Here is an 18,138-nt window from a genome sequence, read left to right as displayed (position 1 = left end):
ACTCTTTTCCGCCTTTTTTGTATATTTAGCCAAAAATAATTGAAAAATCGAAATAATTATGTTTTAGTCATAAAAAAATTAATAAAATTCATATTATAGACAAATACTTATTAACACGTGAATATTTTTTTTATATAAACAATTATTGCATTTTTAAGACAAAAAGCAAAAAATTCTTCAAAATAAAAAGAAAATTACAAAAATTAATTCATAGATTGTCTTATATCCCAATCTTAATTTTATCACATTGAAAGAAATACTTATTAAGAAAATTTGAATTCAATGAAGTGCCCTTTATTCGCAGATTGATATACTGCTTAAGGATACAAAGCAAGAAATATATACCCATATTACAAAAACTTTGAAGTTATGGCCATTAAAAATGTGTACATATATATATATATATATATAGATTTATGTGTGCAAAAAATGTCCAAAGTTAAAAAGAGTTACTCATTTTTATTCCTTATTTATAAATTTTTTTTAATTAAACATTATAATAGTTTTGACTATTTAAAATAAAATTCTAAGTTATTTTTTACGTGCAACAACTATAAAAATTAAATATTATAAATAAATGTGGTAACAATAAAATGGGCTTTGCACTGCTTTATATTGAGGAAGCAAATAAAAAATGCGAATGCCACCTTTTTAGTTAAGACAAACATAAATTACATAATATTTTCGTTACATTTTTTTTACTATTTTTTTTGTAAGAAATCCAAAAATTATTTTTAAGCCCATACTAATTTTCTTTTAATAATTTCAATTAAATTTGCCATCATTATGTCAATCAATACACGTTTAGAATATTTTTAATATCTTATATTTATCAATAAAATAAAATATATAAAATTGAAAAAAAAATGACAACTCATATTTTCATATGCCAAGTCTAAATACTAAAAAAAATTCTCAATACTGTTCCAAACTATTACAAACTAGCTAGGCGTTGATTTTCTTTACAGTTTGTTTATGCATATAGATCCATAATAAAAAACATATTCCTATAATATTTTTGTATTTTTGAAAATGAAATTTAAATATATTTTTTCGATAATAATAGGAACAAAATATTAGTATATAATTTTTTTGCACATTGTTTTCCAATTAAATTAAAGATTAATATGTTTTAAAAATTTTCAATTTCTCTCTAATATTTTTGTGGAAAAAGGGATGGAAACATGTATAGAAAAAAGGTTAAAACCTTAATTTTCCGAATTTGTTAATTTATGCTTTTTCTAGAATAAAAACATAAAAAAATGGATATATTTTTTATATATCAGCATTTTGATGTTATAATGATAATGTTATAAAACAAGAAATTATATATATTATTATCATTATTATTATATTACTATTATTATTTATGAATTATTATTATTTATAATAATAATTATTATTATATATTACTATTATATTATTTATATATGCTTATAAATATATTTTTCCCATGTATAAGGTAGTATATAGGGGGTTTTTTATTTTTTCGTATCCTTGGAGTGAGTATTGCATATGACTCTATTATTGACGAAAAAATATCCATGCTTTATAAAAAGTAAAAAAATATATATTTATTGCAACGCATAGTTAAAATATATACAAATAACATTATGCATATCGAATAACAAAAATAATATATACATATATAATCCATGTTATAACGTTTTTTGAGAGGAAATAAAAATACAACAAATTTAAGTTATTATTATAAGCATCCACCTGACTGTAAAAAATTATTTGTAAAAAAATATTTTACATACATTTTTTTATTTAATAAAATAAAATACTTAAATTATGAATATTTGATAAACTCTTGAATTTATAATAAAAGGTAAGAAATCATAAAAATAATAGATTTAGAAATATATTTATACATTTCAAAATTTCATATATAATATAGTTATTTTAACAAGTGTATAATATTATTATATAATATCTTGTAAATATGTTTCAAAGTTTTATATAATATTATAGTAAATAAGTTTATAAAGTAAAATAGTTATAGGAAGCTATAACAATTTTTTTATTATTATTTTATGATTATTAATTTTTTTTATTATCCTTAACCATAAGGGGGGTGTTTGTACTTGTTCGTTTTTTTCATTCATGTACTGACAATATATATATGGATTGATTATGCTTTAATGATATATATATATATATATATTTACATATTATAAGCTTGCATTTTTTTAACATCACATATATTTTTTTATACATATTATTTACATGTACTATTCATATATTACCTTAATTTTTTTTCTTGAATAGCTAACTAATTTAAAAGAATGGAAGCAACATCTGATATAAAACTTTTTAAAAAATGGTCCTATGAGGATGTTAACATAGCTGATTTATCATTGGTAAGAATAAAAAAAAATTATATATACAAATGAAATTACTTTTGTAATATGCTTTCTGCCCCACAATAGGTCCTTTCATTTGTTATAGCATAATGAGTAATGCTTGGGGAAAAAATATATGTATATATATGAACGTACATGTTTATGCACATTCATATTATTATATACATTTTTTTAATTGATAATATAGGTGGATTGTATTGCTGTATCTCAAAAGGCATGTGTTTATACACCACATACAGCAGGGCGTTATCAAAAGAAAAGATTTAGAAAAGCATTATGCCCAATTGTTGAAAGATTAGTAAATTCAATGATGATGCATGGAAGAAATAACGGTAAAAAATTAAAAGCTATAAGAATTGTTGCTTATGCTTTTGAAATAATTCATTTAATGACTGGAGAAAACCCAATACAAGTTTTTGTAAATGCTGTACAAAAAGGTGGACCAAGAGAAGACTCAACAAGGATAGGATCAGCTGGTGTTGTCAGAAGACAAGCAGTTGATGTTTCTCCATTAAGAAGAGTTAATCAAGCAATCTATTTAATTTGTACTGGTGCAAGGAATGCAGCATTTAGAAATATCAAATCTATTTCAGAATGTTTAGCTGAAGAAATAATACACTGTGCTAATGAATCTTCAAGTTCTTATGCCATTAAAAAGAAAGACGAAATTGAAAGAGTTGCTAAAGCTAATCGTTAAATTAATTAAAAATATTATGATCTTACATTTTTTTATTTTATTCATTATTATGAACTCTAAAAAATGTACATAGAAAACAAGAAATGATATTTCGAACTTCATTTTTTCAATTAGTTTAATATATATTTATTTTCTTTAACTATGCTTTTTAAAATGTATTAAAAGAAAAAGAAAACATAAGGGAAAAATATATACATTCCCACAATTCTACAATTTTGAATTATTGCAATATTATTTGCTTTATATATTCACACACACAGACGTAGTATATCCATATATATTATGATCGTGTACTTACACGTGGTCAAAAAATAAAAAAAAAATTCAAAATTTTATGAACGGTTAATACGAAAAAAATTAAAATAATAATAAGGTCATACAAATTCTTTAAGAAAAAATAAAATGCATAAATTTTGGCTTATTGGCTAGCTAAAAAGTAAAAAAAAATAAATAAAATAAATAAGCAAATTTAAAAAAACAAATAAACACTTGTGTCTATACAAATATATGTATGCCTAGAATACCGTAGGCATAATAAAGGGTTACACATTTTGAGGATAATAAAAAAGACGAAAATGGTGCTTATATAAAATTGCCAAAGGCATATTGGTACTTGCGATATTATGCCACACATTTTATTTGCATTAAATTCACTTTATAATATTATTATATTCGTATACATATAAATGGAAAAAAACAAAATAACAACACTGAATTAAAATAGAAATCATTTTATAAAAAAAAAACGAGTTTACATTAGTAGTAAAAATATATAAATTAATATTCAGCATAATACTCATTACAAAAAAAATTATTAAAATGTTTAGGAGTAATGCAATTTTATAAATAGCGTTTAAAAATATCCATACTTCCATTCTTTTTTTAAAATTGGATAAAATTCTTTTTACATTTTTTTCAAAAGATATATTTTTTTTGTCCAGATTATGTTTTTTTATTTTATATGTTAACCTGTGTGTACAAATTGTGTTTCTTTTGTTTATATTTAAACTTGGAACATGACCAAGTTCAGTTTTCGAAAAATAATTGTTGTCGATATTTTCTTCTTTATTTATACACTTATTATTATATGAGTATGAAATATCTTGATCAGGGTTGCAACATTGTCCCTGATATTTTTTAGAAATATTTTCATATTTCACCATATAATTATTATAAAATTTGGTGGAAAAATCATTTTGATCTATATATGAAATGTTTTCTTCATTAGGATCAACTTCAGTTGTTTCTTTTTCATTAACTTGTGTGGATGAAGTGTTTGAAAAATATAAAGAGTTATCTTTATTTTGTTCATAAATATGTTTAAGTTCTAGATGCTTAGGATTAATATTTTTTTTTTTTTTTTTTTGAGATTTTTCTTCATATTTATTTATATCGTTTGAATGAATTTCATTATTTTTATTTTCAATTACATTAAATTGTCTTTTTTCTATCATACTAAAATTTTTATTCACAAAATATTTTTCATTCTCAAATTCAAATTCTTCTTCATCCATATCACTAATTGTTTTATTATATTTGTTATATTTTATATAATAGTCTTTATATTTATTTGTGTTTTTGATTATTTTATTAAGCTCATTTTTTTTCATAGAAAGATTGTTAGCTATTTTATCTGAGCTATTTAGTTTTATGTCATCCTTTTTAATATCACCAGAATTCTCATTTTCTAGATTTATTTTTGTTATTTTATTTTTGTTGCATATATTATTATTTTTTTTATTTTTGTTTGGCACATTAAAATGATATACAACGGTATTGTAAATGTTTATTTTTTTTTTTAAATTGTCGTTATAATTTATTTCTATTTTGTCCACATCAGTATTCATATTTTCAATGTTTCTGAGAAGGGATTCTGTTTCATTAATGTTTTTTTTTTTTTCGTCTTTTGTCTTTATATGATTATACATCCACCTTCTCAAAATGTGGAACATGTATGTTATACATTTTTTAAAAAAAGAGAAAATAATAAAATAATAATAAAATATATAGTTGTTTTTTATCACTATTTTACTATTTTCATTTTTTAAGTCTGACTCATAAACTGGCTTGCTCTTCTTGATAATAATAATAATTTTATCGTAAATGTTTATTTTTTTTAAAAAGCGTAAAATGACAAAATACCCCCAAAAAAAATATATATCCTTTTTTTTAATCATTATACCTGAATTATTACTTTTTTTTCCTCTTTTTAAAAAATTTATTTTATAATATTTTGTTATAAAGTGTATCAATTTCATAGATATTGTTAGGGGAGTACTAAGCTCACATATAGCTAGTATAAAAAAAAAATATAAAACATATTCGGTTATATTATATTGTCTTATTCCCAACAACATTAACAAAGTGTATACAAATATATAGTTTGTTGTTATATGAATATTTGTGTGTGCATTTTTTTGTTTGTTTCGATCCTTCAGGTGGTTAGTATTTAATGTCTTTGAGTCTTCTAATATATGCTCATAATTTTTATTTTGATATGGCAAATTATGGGTACTAGTCTTGTTACTTATTTTACTTTCATTTTTCTTTTGTTTATTTTCTGATATTTGATTGCCCTCTATTTCTATCATATACTCTAGTTCATTGTTTTTTCTCCATTTTATATAAAATTCTAGAATGAAAAATGCCAAAGATAATATAATATATATAATACTTATTACATAGATAACATTTCCATATGTTTCTTCATTCTTTTGCACTGTTTTAAAAAAATATAAATTGTTAAAATTTTCTGAACTGTTCATACGATTTTGTGTACTTTGATTAAAAAAAAAATGTATAACAAAATAAATTACAAGAATATTTAATAGTACTAAATTTAAAATAAGACGAATAATATATATAGATGAAAAATGTTTTTTAAAAAATCTGTCAATCACATTAATATTTTTTTTCTTTTTTTCCACCATTCTGCTATTTTCCATCATTTTATTTTATTTGGAAAATTGAGGATTTTATTTATTTTTTTTTTCTTATCAAATATTTTAATCATTAAATGCCATAATTACACCTGGTTGAAAATTTATTTAAATATAATAAAACCAAATGATAATTAAGTACATACACATGTGTATGTATTTTTATACAAATAAATTGATATAAACGAAAATGGCAAAATATATATGGACATATAAATCTATTACAATTTATTGCTCGGTAGTCATTTAGTTCTTTCTTTTTATTCCACACATTTGGAATACCAAAAAGTGTTTTCTTTATTTAAATTGCAAACTAAACATATACACACATATGATATTCATATTACCATTTATTATTACAATTCATATGAAAAGAAATCATCCTTATACATGTGCAATGGAGGTACGAATTAAAAAAATAATAATAATTAAAAATTTATAAAAAAAGTAAATAAATAAATTAAATGAAATAATAGAAAATTAAATAGCGAATTAATTAGCTAAACGATAAGAATAAAAAATAATTAGGAATACATAATTGTGGGTTTAGTTGAAAGCTCATTTCCATTTTGACTTCAGAAAACACATGTTCCAAAGTATAAAATGCGTATATATATCCTTACTGCATTAATTTGATATCTTTAAAATTAAATCCTTTTTTCCCTGTCACATTAAAAGTAATATATCCTTCCCTTTGAGCTGAAATACAATTTTTAACATCATCATCAAAAAATATTATTTCGTTAATATTAACAGAAAATTCATTTCTTATCTGTAAAGAGAAACGAATAAAATAGGGAATATTTAACCATCTTACCCACACATTTATATATATAATTCATATTGTGAAAATATAAAAAAAATGTTACAGTTGATTATTATTTATAAATTTTTTTAGAGACTATACCCTTTTTAAATGATAAGATTTGTCGTTGGACATTGGCTCTTTTAATCCAAGGGCCATATATTTTTTCGGTTCCTTATAATAACTAAAAAAATATGAACATAAAAAAGTAGTTTATATTTTCGCTAGTTTATGAGTTGTTTCGCTAGTTTTATGAATTTTGTGTATTTCGTATTACTAGGGGTAATATGCATAAACCCGTTCTATTTTGGTTTCACAATTGCTATTTTTAATACAATGCTGAATTAATTCTTCTCCTGCGATCAAAGATGGTGACTTTCCCTTACTATATCGAATCGTCTCGTCATCTATTCAGGCGTTAAATATGAAAATAAAAAAATGGTCAGGTAAAATAAGAAATGATCAGGCAAAATAAGAAATGGTCAGGTAAAATAAGAAATGAAAACATGCTCACGCATTTCACCTGAAAACGTTGCAACAGTTATTTTAATATCATTTTCATAAAGCCTCTTTGATAAAATTTTAAAAGCATTTGTGACAGATGTTCCTATATCTTCAATATCATTGAGTTTGTCGATATATCCACCTGTACAACCATGCAAAGAAAGGAGTTAAACATAAATAAGTGACAAAATATATGTGTGCGTACATATAGCCATTGCATATTATGTTACAAGTACCTGAGTGTTTTCCTATTAGGGTCAAGTCAAAATCGAAAACAGCCATCTTTATGTTTATCTTTTTAAGGAGATCAACAAAGCCATGAATACCTTTAGATATAGAAACAAAATAAACAATTAAATGAAATAAAAATATGCACGTATAAAATATTATATATATAGCAGAAAGTCCTATAATTTTCATATTTCATTAGTTATCTAAAACGAACTTTTAGCCTCATTTTGATGATCAAATGCTTCTAAATATTTTTTTATTGCCGCTATTTTTTCCCCAATATCATTTCCTTCAATACTACTATTTTCTGACATTGTGTTGGTAATATAATTTAAATTTGTATAAAAAATGGGAATACAAAAGTATGGGTATATGAATTTATATCAGTAAAGATATTGTTGAATATGGTCAAATTAAAAAAATATATATAAAAATTTATATAACAATTATTATTTTTTTCCAAAAGTTAATAGAAATCTAATTAATTATGAGATCATATAACATGTAAATTTTTATATATACACTTTTTTTTCAATTCAAGTTTTTAATAGTTTAGAGAAAAATATAATTATCAAAATATAAATCCCCAATATGTGCAAATGTATATAGTACAATTTGGAAAATGAAAAACAAGAAAAAAAAAATAACAATTACAAGAATACGATACAAATTAAAATATATAATAAAAGGGAAAAATGTTTTTTTTTAAAACTATTAAATTTGACAATGTTAAAAAAATAGTTTTTTTCTTTTGTATAATGAAAATAATAATATTTTTTTATATATTAAGAAACAACTTGTAATCCTTATTTTTTTTGATAGCAACCAAAATATGTCAGATTTCACACATTATAAGATACATGATTTATGCTTATATTTTTACACGTGTTTATTCAAATTTAGTTATCAAATACAAAATAATAGAAACATAAAATGGAAATATTAAAAAAAAAAAAAATAATATTAACAAATTTAAATCACTACTCTTGAGGTGCCCTCCCCCCCAATAGACTTGAATGTCATATAAATCATAAATATAATTTATCTCAAATATTTGTAAAAATATTTTATTTCTTTATTTTCATGAATTTTGATGATTGAATAAATCTCTTATCTTTCTTATTTAAAGTAGATTGCCTTTTTATACTTAAATATGTTTGATGTTTTCTATATTTAGATATTTCTTTGGGAGTTTTATCCAATAAATATGCATATGCAAGGTGTCCTAAATGCAAATTTTTGGAATTAAATATATTTCGTAACTCTTTTGAAATTGAATGATAAGAATTAATAGATGCTAAAAAGGCATTTACACCTTTTTCTAAAAGTGAAGGGTCAGCTTTAACTATTGAAATGAAATGATTAACTAAAAAATTAAGTATATTCCCTCCAACTGATTTTAAAAATATAGGTACATATATTTTTTTTAATTTATTTATAAATTCATTCCCTAAAATTGTTTTTACAAATATATTTTTATTTTTTAAAATTGTTATAAAATCTTTTTCTTCAGGCAACAAAAATAAATAAGATGTTCCATCATTATTTAATCGTGCCGTTCTACCAACTTTATGTATATATTCTTCTAAAACTTGTGGGGAATCATATTGTATCACTACATCTAAACCATTAAAATTGATTCCCCTTGATGCAATATCTGTACATAATAAAATCGAGTTTTTATTTTTAGAAAAATCGTCAAAGTTTCCTAATCTATCTTCTTTTGATAAATTTCCATGAAGTATATATATATCTACATTTCCAAAGATACACACTCTTTTATGAACATCTGCATTTATGTTATATAATATATTATTTTCATTTTTGTATTCATTGTTTTGATTATCTTCAATATATATATCATCTATATTTATATTTTTATAATTTAATAAGTTTGAGAATTGTAATTTATTTTTTTTTCCTTCTAAAGAATTTTCCATACTTTCTTTATAACAATTCATAACATTTTTTTCTAAATGTTTTTTTAATAATATTTCATCTTCTTTATTTAATATTGGTTTTATTTCATTATTTAAAATTTTATTAACTTCAATATTTTTTTTTTTTACATCAGTTGGCCAATATAAATTTTTTAATAGTATTTGAAAATATTCTGTACTTTTGTAATTTGAAAAAAATACAACAGGTTTTTTTTTTTCTTTTATACATTCTAAAAGTAAATATAATAAACCTAAAAATTTATTTTTTAAATCGATCAAAATAAAATGTTGTTTTAATTGTTTAGGTAATTCATAACTATCTTCTTTATTATTTATATTCGATTCAAAACTTATAGAAATATCTTTACCCGGTAATTTTGTATTTATTTTATCATTTGTAACTTCTAACCATAATGTTTTATTAGTTAAGCAATAATTTGCTAAATTTTTTATTGCATTATTTAATGTAGCAGATATAAATACCATTTGAAATGTTTCAGATATGAGTTCATGATTCTCTGTTTCTATATTTAATGATTCATGACTATCTTTTACTTTTTTAAATTCTTCATGTTTAATTTTTTTAACTAAATCATATATCATTTTAATTTTGTCTTGTGTACCCAAAAATATTATTTTATCTGCTTCATCTAAAATTACTGTTTTTAAATATCTCAATTTCAATGCTTTAGTGTTTTGTAAATGATCTAATAATCTTCCTGGTGTGCATGTTAATATTGATATTCCTTTTCTTATTCGATTTTTTTCTGATTTTTTTTTTTCACCTCCTATTATACATGAAGCTACTATATATGGATATGCTTTTGTTAAAATACAAAATAAATTATTTATTTGTATAGCTAATTCTCTTGTGGGTGATAAAACTAATATAAATGTTCCCATTTCTCTTGTTATTTTTATATTATTTTTTTCTTCTTTCAAATTTAATATTTTCTGAACAGATGGTAAGGCATAACATAAGGTTTTACCTGACCCAGTCATAGATTTTAAAAAAACATCATTGTCTTTAATTATCTTAGGTATACTTAATTTTTGAATTCTAGTTGTTTTTATGAAATTATTTTTTTCTAATGTATTTAACAAACTTTCACTTAATATATTTTTTAAATCAGAAAATAGACCTTCAAATATATCACTTTTATTATTTATTAAATTTATATTATTTTCATTTTCTTTATTTTCATCATTTACCTTGCTGTTCAGAATTTTAACTGAATTAGTATTAACTTCTGAATCTTCACCACTATTTTCTCTAGTTCCTTCAATTTCGTTATCATCACCACTTTCAATGTTTTCATTTTCCCCATTATCATATCCCTTTTTATTATTTTTTCCAAATTTGTTTATCTTACTTTTGTTTGCTTTTATTTTTTTGTTGACGAATTTCCTTTCTTTATTCATTCCATTTTTTATATACTTTGAAAATTTACTGCCCTTTTGTGTTTTTTTTTGAAATTTATTTATCTTTTTAAATTTGCTCATTCTGATGGAATATTTAGAAGCATGAACAAGTCGAAGTTAGCAAAATGACCATAACAATTATTTGAAAATTATGTAACAGTTACGTAACAATTATTTTTTTTATCATCATGGAATTATTTTTCCAAAACAAAACCCTCACTATACCACAAGTTTTTTTCGATTATTATTATTATTCCTATACAATTGTTTAAGCAGTTTTCTTATTTGCTGAATTTATCATGTTCTGAAACATTTAAGTTTTACTTTTTTTTCGAACTATTTGTCTGGTATTTATATAGAAAACGGGTTTTTGTATATACAAAAATCTTATTAAGATGGGAATATAACAAAATTATAAAAAAAATAATTAAAACGAACAAAATTATGATTATTAAAAAAATGCAACATAAACAAATTCATTGACAACAAAATCGAACAGTTAATATGTTATAAATAGTGGGTCAAATTTTTTATTTTTTTAATTTAAATTGAATATTAATAATATTACATAAAATGGTAAAGTAACCATTTAATTCATTTCCAAATAATTAGATAATCCATAAATAATCAACCAATTAATTATAAGATCAAATACATATTTATATGTATAAACTAAGGATGAAATAATTTCTCCGTGTCGTGTTTCAAAAAAATATAATTTATTTATGCATATATAATATATATATATGCAAACGCAGGAATAATAATATGCATATATTTTTTTTCCTTTTTTTAGACGAAAATAAAATTACAATTCAGTTAAATTATCAATGTAATAAACATCCAATCATATAATAATCAAAATTTTCATAATACATATATAGGTCCCCAACATTATCCATTTTTATGTATTCATCCTAACAGCCCCAAATTATAAACAATTTTATATTTTATTTAAACAGCCAAAAGTGTAAAAAAAAAAAATGTAACATTTTTTTTTAGCTAGCTCAATTTTTATGTTAAAACTATATAATATAGTTTGAGTATTTTTTATTAAAGTATATTCTATAGCATATAAAAACATATATGATTTTAATAACAACATTTTTCATAGCCTAATAAGGATAGTCATATTTTGTTAATTTTTAATAAAATATAACTGTATTTGATAAAAAGGGCGTTGCTCATTATCATTTCTATTAAACATATTAATTTGATGAATTTTTTTTTTTTTCGAAACAAGCAAGATGATAACACAAATGAAAATACAAAGGAACAGGGTGAAGAAAAAGTAACCCTGAAAATATATTTAGATGAAATGTTTACACACAGTGGTGATATATTCAAAGCAGTATTTGAATTAAATGGTCCCCAAAAAACTAGCGAAAATATACAAATAGATTTTATTGTCATATATATTTATGGACTGTACATGTTTAATAATGAAGTAATAAATTTGTGTGCCCATGAATTAATAAATAAACAAAATAATATAAATTTGCCATTTTATAATAGACAGAATTATTATAATCACCAATATTTAATATTTTATACAAATTCAATTATTTTATCAAGTAATATTATTTTTAAAAAAAATGATCAAACATATATTTATAATCTCGAATTACTTATTCCGTCTTTTATTCCTCCAACATATAATGGGAAAAATATAAAATTTAAATATTTTCTTTATATTCAATCAGTTAAAAGGTTTTGTAAAAAAAATAATAAACAATATGAAACAAAGAAATATGAAGCATGCTTTCCTATTAAGATATTAACATCTAAATATAAAAATTCACCAGTTCTTGATTTTTATAATTTTCCTATTAAACCTTATGAATTAAAAACTTTTTCAAAAACAGATAGTTCTAAATATATATTTCACAATTTTAGAGTTAAAGTTAGCCAAGTCCATACTATTAATACTAATGAAATAGAAAATGATCAAGACAATCCCTCTAAAAATATAAATAATTTAGAAAAAACCCCGTTTAATAGTTGTATAATACCTTCTTATATTTATAATAATAAATGCAAATCCAATTTAGACAACTTACTTTGTATATATAACATTTGTTTACAAAGAAAAGATGATTCTTCATTACATCTAATAAATTTTATTGTAAATAATTATAGTTACTTTTATTTTACACATTTATTTTTTTATTTAATATATCATTATAATTATTATTTTAATATCATTCAGAGGAAAATAAAAGATTCCAACCAACTTTCAAATATTACAAATTTTATAAGAACATTGAAATACACTAGTTGTATGAATGTGAATAATAATAATAATGTTACAAATAATGATGAGGATATTTTAGAAGAAAAGAAAATACATGATATGTCTAGTGATGTACCAACTACCCTTAATAATCAAATAAATTCCAAACCTTTTGAAAATGATAAAAAAATTGATGAAAATAAAGAAATAAACAATGTACTGGAAAATGGGGATGATATAGAAATTAGAAAAATGAAAAAATCAAAACACGAAAAAATTTCAGACTCATACTTTAATAACATTTTATATGATGATAAAGATCTATATAATTTTTATTTTTGTAATTATGATAATTTTGAATTTAACGGACTGACCTATATGCCAATACGATGGTTTGATAACTTATATGTAAAATGTCAATATAGTGAAAATGATCCCGATTTTGTCGAAAAAAAAATTATTAACAACAATTATATAACATATAGTGATGAAAATAGTGAATTTTCTGAGAATAGCAATACAGATATCGAAACATTTTTGGGTTCTAAAAAAACAAATGAATATATCACTGATAAAATTTTGTCACAAAATATGAGTGGGGAAAATAGGAATGAGCATATGCCCATAAATATTAATGATAAAAAAGATGAAAAAAATAAGGAATCTGAAATTAACTTTCAAAAAGATGAAGTAATATATTATGATAAATTTATTGAAAAAATAGAAACAATATTAAATTATATGAGAACAAAAAATATGTTTAGACATATTAATAGAAAAAAAATAAAAAACACATTTCCAACTTTGATGGATATTTCGAACAAAATAAGCAACAACGAATGCAATGATGATTTTGATGGTAATCATATGTGTGTATTAAAAAGTAAAAAAAATAAAAATACAAATCTTATGAACATATATAAAGTAAATATGAACAACAAGAATGTATGTATAGTTACATTAATGGATAAATTCCAAAACAAAATAACAAACACATTTAATCGTAGTAGTATTATAAATATAAATATGAATTTTGAGCAAGCAAAAGATATATATACAATACATGCAGATATATATTTAAAAAGAGTTGAAAAAATAAAAATTAATACAAAATTTATAAATTTAACAACAAATAAATTATATGATGATAATGACATTATAGAAAAAGGAAATTCCACAGTTAGCTTTGAGGAAGAATTTAATAAAAATTCGAATGATAACTATGATTTAAATTATACTAATATTACAAATACAAAAATAATATTTGAGAAAAATGTATCCATATTATATTGCTCAAATAAAAATGTTACTTTTATTTTAAATGAACAAATTATACCACAATTTAAAAATGATTTAGTAAAAATAACATATTTTATAGATATTAATTTTTATTGCCTGAACAAGCAATATAATACAGCCGATTTATTTGGTGTTAATAATAATATATTAGACAATATATATAATCTTAATTTTAAAATTCCGATTAATGTTATAGAAACAATTTATCATACTTATGAAAATTATTCAGGTATTCATTTTTCTGATCAAACAATTTCACAATTGGAAAAACAACAACTAATGTTGAAATATGACCACAAACTATTGTATACTAGTAAAGAAGATCTTATCAAAACTGTTATATTGTGAATTTAAAATATGATGCTTAAATAAATCTATATATATGGTGATATTAAGTTTTTTAATATCAAAATGAGTAGCTATATAATAAGCATATTTATGAAATGTGTACAAATATATAAAATATTTTTTTATGAATATTTGTCTTATCCCGCTTTATTATTTCTACTAATTTTATTTCCTTTATTTTTTTGTAAAAATAAACTTTCACTTTTCACATTTTATAGTCTGATTTTGTATATATGTGTGTAGCATTCCACGTTTTTTAATTTGCAAAAAGTGCAAAGGAAACAATTATGAGCATGCAATATATTCTTAAAAAGTGTAAAGAATTAAATGAGTACATAATAAGGTTGGAAAAAAAAAATAATAACAAGTATAATAGCAAGTAGAATAGTAATAATGGGTGAATAGGGGCTAGTGAAATTCGCCAACTATTAAGCTATAAAAAATAGACATCCAGACAATTTATAGAAAAAAATATGCACATAAATTATTAAAAAAGAAAAGATATATTTTATTGCTTTTTGCTTAAAAAATTATTGCCTGTTCAGAATATATATATTTTTTTTTATTTTTTTGGTGACTGTTCATGTTTTACAATTTCAGGCATTACATTGAACTTTCGCTAAAATTTTGTATATAAGTGGCCCAAATTACGATTTTCGTACATTCGTTTCAATAGGGAAAATGCAATTTATTTGATAATTATATTTTTTGGCTTTCAAAATTTACAAAAATAAAGAAAAAAAACAATTGCTTCATTTTGTGACATACATTTTTTTTCAATTTTATTTTTCATAATCTGAAAATAGAGAAATCTTTTATTCAGTTACGCAACAAACTGGATGGTATTTGCTAGCTCCTTGTTTGAAAAAATTAATTTGGTCTGTTCTACCACTAGTTATATCTTTTGTAATGTTAAAATATATGTCATCAAGCTTAGCCCCAGAAATATCATCCCCTGATGCCTGAATAGCTTTATTATTTTCAGTATATTGATTAATGTTATCATAATAATAAAAACCATATATACATTCATTCATAAATATTTGAACAACTTGGCCTTGTCTTATATGCTTATTATTAATAATTTCTGTATATATACATAAATTACATTTAATTTTCGATTCATAGTCATTTACATCTTCACATTTAAATTCAACATTTTTTAAAATATCTTTAGCATATTTTCTATAATTTTCAATATATTTTAATTTTTCTTCCATTTCTTTATTTTTTTTTACATCTCCTTTTTGTTTTATTTCATCAAAGTTGGAGATATTACTTTCTCTATAATTATTATTTTCATCATCGCTCATGCTTATTGATTGATATAAATTATTAATTTCCCTGGTTATCAATTTTTGAATAGTATCTTTATACATATTAACATCATCTTGTGGGACATAAAAAGTATTTTTTAATTCAGAATTTCTTTTATCGTAAAATACACATTTTGATATTTGTGATTTTCCTAACACAGAATTTAATAAGAGGGCCCCCAATATTAAAGTAATATTCATTTTCATTTTTTCACAATTTTTTTTTATTTTATATGACTATTCAGGTGATATATATAAGTTTTTGTTTTTTTTAAATAAAATGGTGAGTTAGCAATACGCGTATCGTGGAAAGGAACTTGTTAACCCTGTAAAAGTTGGAAATAAAATAAAACAAAATAAGATGAAATAAAATCCGAATATAAAGGATTATACGAATGTATCATGTAACAATTTTCCATATATTCAGCTTTATAACAGTCAATTATCATTACATAACTGTACAGGGCTTTCCCCATAAAAAAATATATACATATATATATACGTGTAAAAAGCATTTCACGATTTATCTTCACCATATAGTTATAAACAAAAATAACGTATTTACTTTAGATAAATAATGTATGCTTATTTTTATTTCTCTTTACATAATGTAATATATATTTTTTTTTCTTTTCTTACTATTCGTTTTTCTTGGTAAGTGTATAAATAAAACTTGTGGGAAAATTATCATATAAATAGTTTTTTCACTCCTTTTTTTTTAAATATTTATTTATTATATAATAAAAAAACTCTCTAAAGGGTTAAAATATCATTTCGAAATAATTTTATTTTTTGAAAAATTAAAAATCATATGTATGAAAAAAAAAAAAAGAAAAAAAGCACAAACACAAAGAAAGAAATTAAGCAATTAATCAGTTAAAAAATTAATTTATTTTTCCGCTTCTTATGCATATTTTGAAGTTCCTTATTAGAACTGGTTTGATTTATACACGTTACAAATCGCAATGTACATTTTTGTATGCGTTTATAACTTATTTAAACTATTAATATTATATCATTAGTATATAAATAGTTTTCTTTATAATTACATATATTTTTTCCCATCTAATATTTATATAATATTCGTGGTATATATATCCCTTATTTTGTTAATGCACATAATATATTGAGAGTGGTAAAATAATTAAGAGGCTAGAAAAATGTAATGATAAATAAATCATAATGAAAACACTTATCATAGTTTTTTATTATAAACACATATTTATCATATTCTTTGCATGAAATAAATTGTGATTGTAGCATTTCACTAATTTTGTCAATCTTATGAGATGAAATAAAAAAAAGTAAAAATAGTGACAAAATATATATATATATATATATATATTTAGCCATAAATAATACATTATTTCGAAATGCTCAAAATAATTAAATAAGCTGATGAGCGTATAATAAATCTATATAGCATACCACACTATGTTAATAACCTTTTTTTTTACTTTTCAATGTATAAATACTTCGAATAAAAATGGTTCAAATAAATGCTAACATATTAGCATGTTTTAAATAAAAAACTTAATTAGAACATTTTTATTCTTATACTATACAAAAAAGCGGAAAGGGGAAGCAACATTTATATAAGATATGTGTAGGCACATATATATATATATAATAGTAATATTACTATTCTTAATGGTTTAAAGGTAAAAGGAAAAATAAGATAAAATATAAATAATCACAATTACTGATTTCACACAGTACTTATGAAATGTAACTGTGTCCCCAATTCATCTCAACACATGCTCTTTTTAAATGTGATGTCCATTATTTTAATTTTTTTAAGTGTAAAAAGATATGATAATTCATACGAAAAATTATATAAATTAAAAACTGTCTCCATTTTCATTATAATTGTAAAACAATTTCTATAATACCAAAAAGCAATAAAAGAATTGCACAATTAAAAGGAGAAAAGTCATATACATATATATAATACCTTAGTGATAATGGTACATTGTAACTTAAAAAAATAACAAAAAACTAAATGAAAAATATAGGATATATATTGGAATAAAAA

At 21.6% G+C, this 18,138-nt stretch overlaps 6 protein-coding genes across 6 annotated transcripts; 2 read left to right on the top strand and 4 right to left on the bottom strand.

Annotated features, from left to right (window-relative positions):
* Window positions 1–2,291: 2,291 nt before the first annotated feature.
* Window positions 2,292–3,066, top strand: PBANKA_0619100 (40S ribosomal protein S5, putative; the record flags this gene model as incomplete). Its single annotated transcript, XM_034563834.1, has 2 exons — window positions 2,292–2,366; window positions 2,557–3,066. The coding sequence occupies 2 exons, from the start codon at window positions 2,292–2,294 to the stop codon at window positions 3,064–3,066; spliced, it is 585 nt and encodes a 194-aa protein (XP_034420691.1).
* Window positions 3,067–3,716: 650 nt separating this feature from the next.
* Window positions 3,717–6,011, bottom strand: PBANKA_0619000 (conserved Plasmodium protein, unknown function; the record flags this gene model as incomplete). Its single annotated transcript, XM_034563833.1, has 1 exon — window positions 3,717–6,011. One exon carries the CDS (start codon window positions 6,009–6,011, stop codon window positions 3,717–3,719), a length of 2,295 nt encoding a protein of 764 aa, XP_034420690.1.
* A 613-nt stretch (window positions 6,012–6,624) lies between these two features.
* PBANKA_0618900 (rhoptry protein, putative) lies at window positions 6,625–7,859 on the bottom strand (the record flags this gene model as incomplete). Its single annotated transcript, XM_034563832.1, has 6 exons — window positions 6,625–6,777; window positions 6,913–6,994; window positions 7,088–7,217; window positions 7,334–7,456; window positions 7,551–7,640; window positions 7,760–7,859. The coding sequence occupies 6 exons, from the start codon at window positions 7,857–7,859 to the stop codon at window positions 6,625–6,627; spliced, it is 678 nt and encodes a 225-aa protein (XP_034420689.1).
* A 753-nt stretch (window positions 7,860–8,612) lies between these two features.
* Window positions 8,613–10,988, bottom strand: PBANKA_0618800 (ATP-dependent RNA helicase DBP7, putative; the record flags this gene model as incomplete). Its single annotated transcript, XM_034563831.1, has 1 exon — window positions 8,613–10,988. One exon carries the CDS (start codon window positions 10,986–10,988, stop codon window positions 8,613–8,615), a length of 2,376 nt encoding a protein of 791 aa, XP_034420688.1.
* A 1,135-nt stretch (window positions 10,989–12,123) lies between these two features.
* On the top strand, window positions 12,124–14,787 carry PBANKA_0618700 (conserved Plasmodium protein, unknown function; the record flags this gene model as incomplete). The annotated part of the gene is made up of 1 exon (XM_034563829.1): window positions 12,124–14,787. One exon carries the CDS (start codon window positions 12,124–12,126, stop codon window positions 14,785–14,787), a length of 2,664 nt encoding a protein of 887 aa, XP_034420687.1.
* Window positions 14,788–15,602: 815 nt separating this feature from the next.
* On the bottom strand, window positions 15,603–16,310 carry PBANKA_0618600 (conserved protein, unknown function; the record flags this gene model as incomplete). The annotated part of the gene is made up of 1 exon (XM_034563828.1): window positions 15,603–16,310. The coding sequence occupies one exon, from the start codon at window positions 16,308–16,310 to the stop codon at window positions 15,603–15,605; it is 708 nt and encodes a 235-aa protein (XP_034420686.1).
* Window positions 16,311–18,138: the final 1,828 nt, after the last annotated feature.

The sequence above is a fragment of the Plasmodium berghei genome, assembly GCF_900002375.2.
Source record: "Plasmodium berghei ANKA genome assembly, chromosome: 6".
In the NCBI taxonomy this organism is placed as follows: Eukaryota; Apicomplexa; class Aconoidasida; order Haemosporida; family Plasmodiidae; genus Plasmodium; species Plasmodium berghei.
This window is presented reverse-complemented; position numbering and strand designations above follow the sequence as displayed.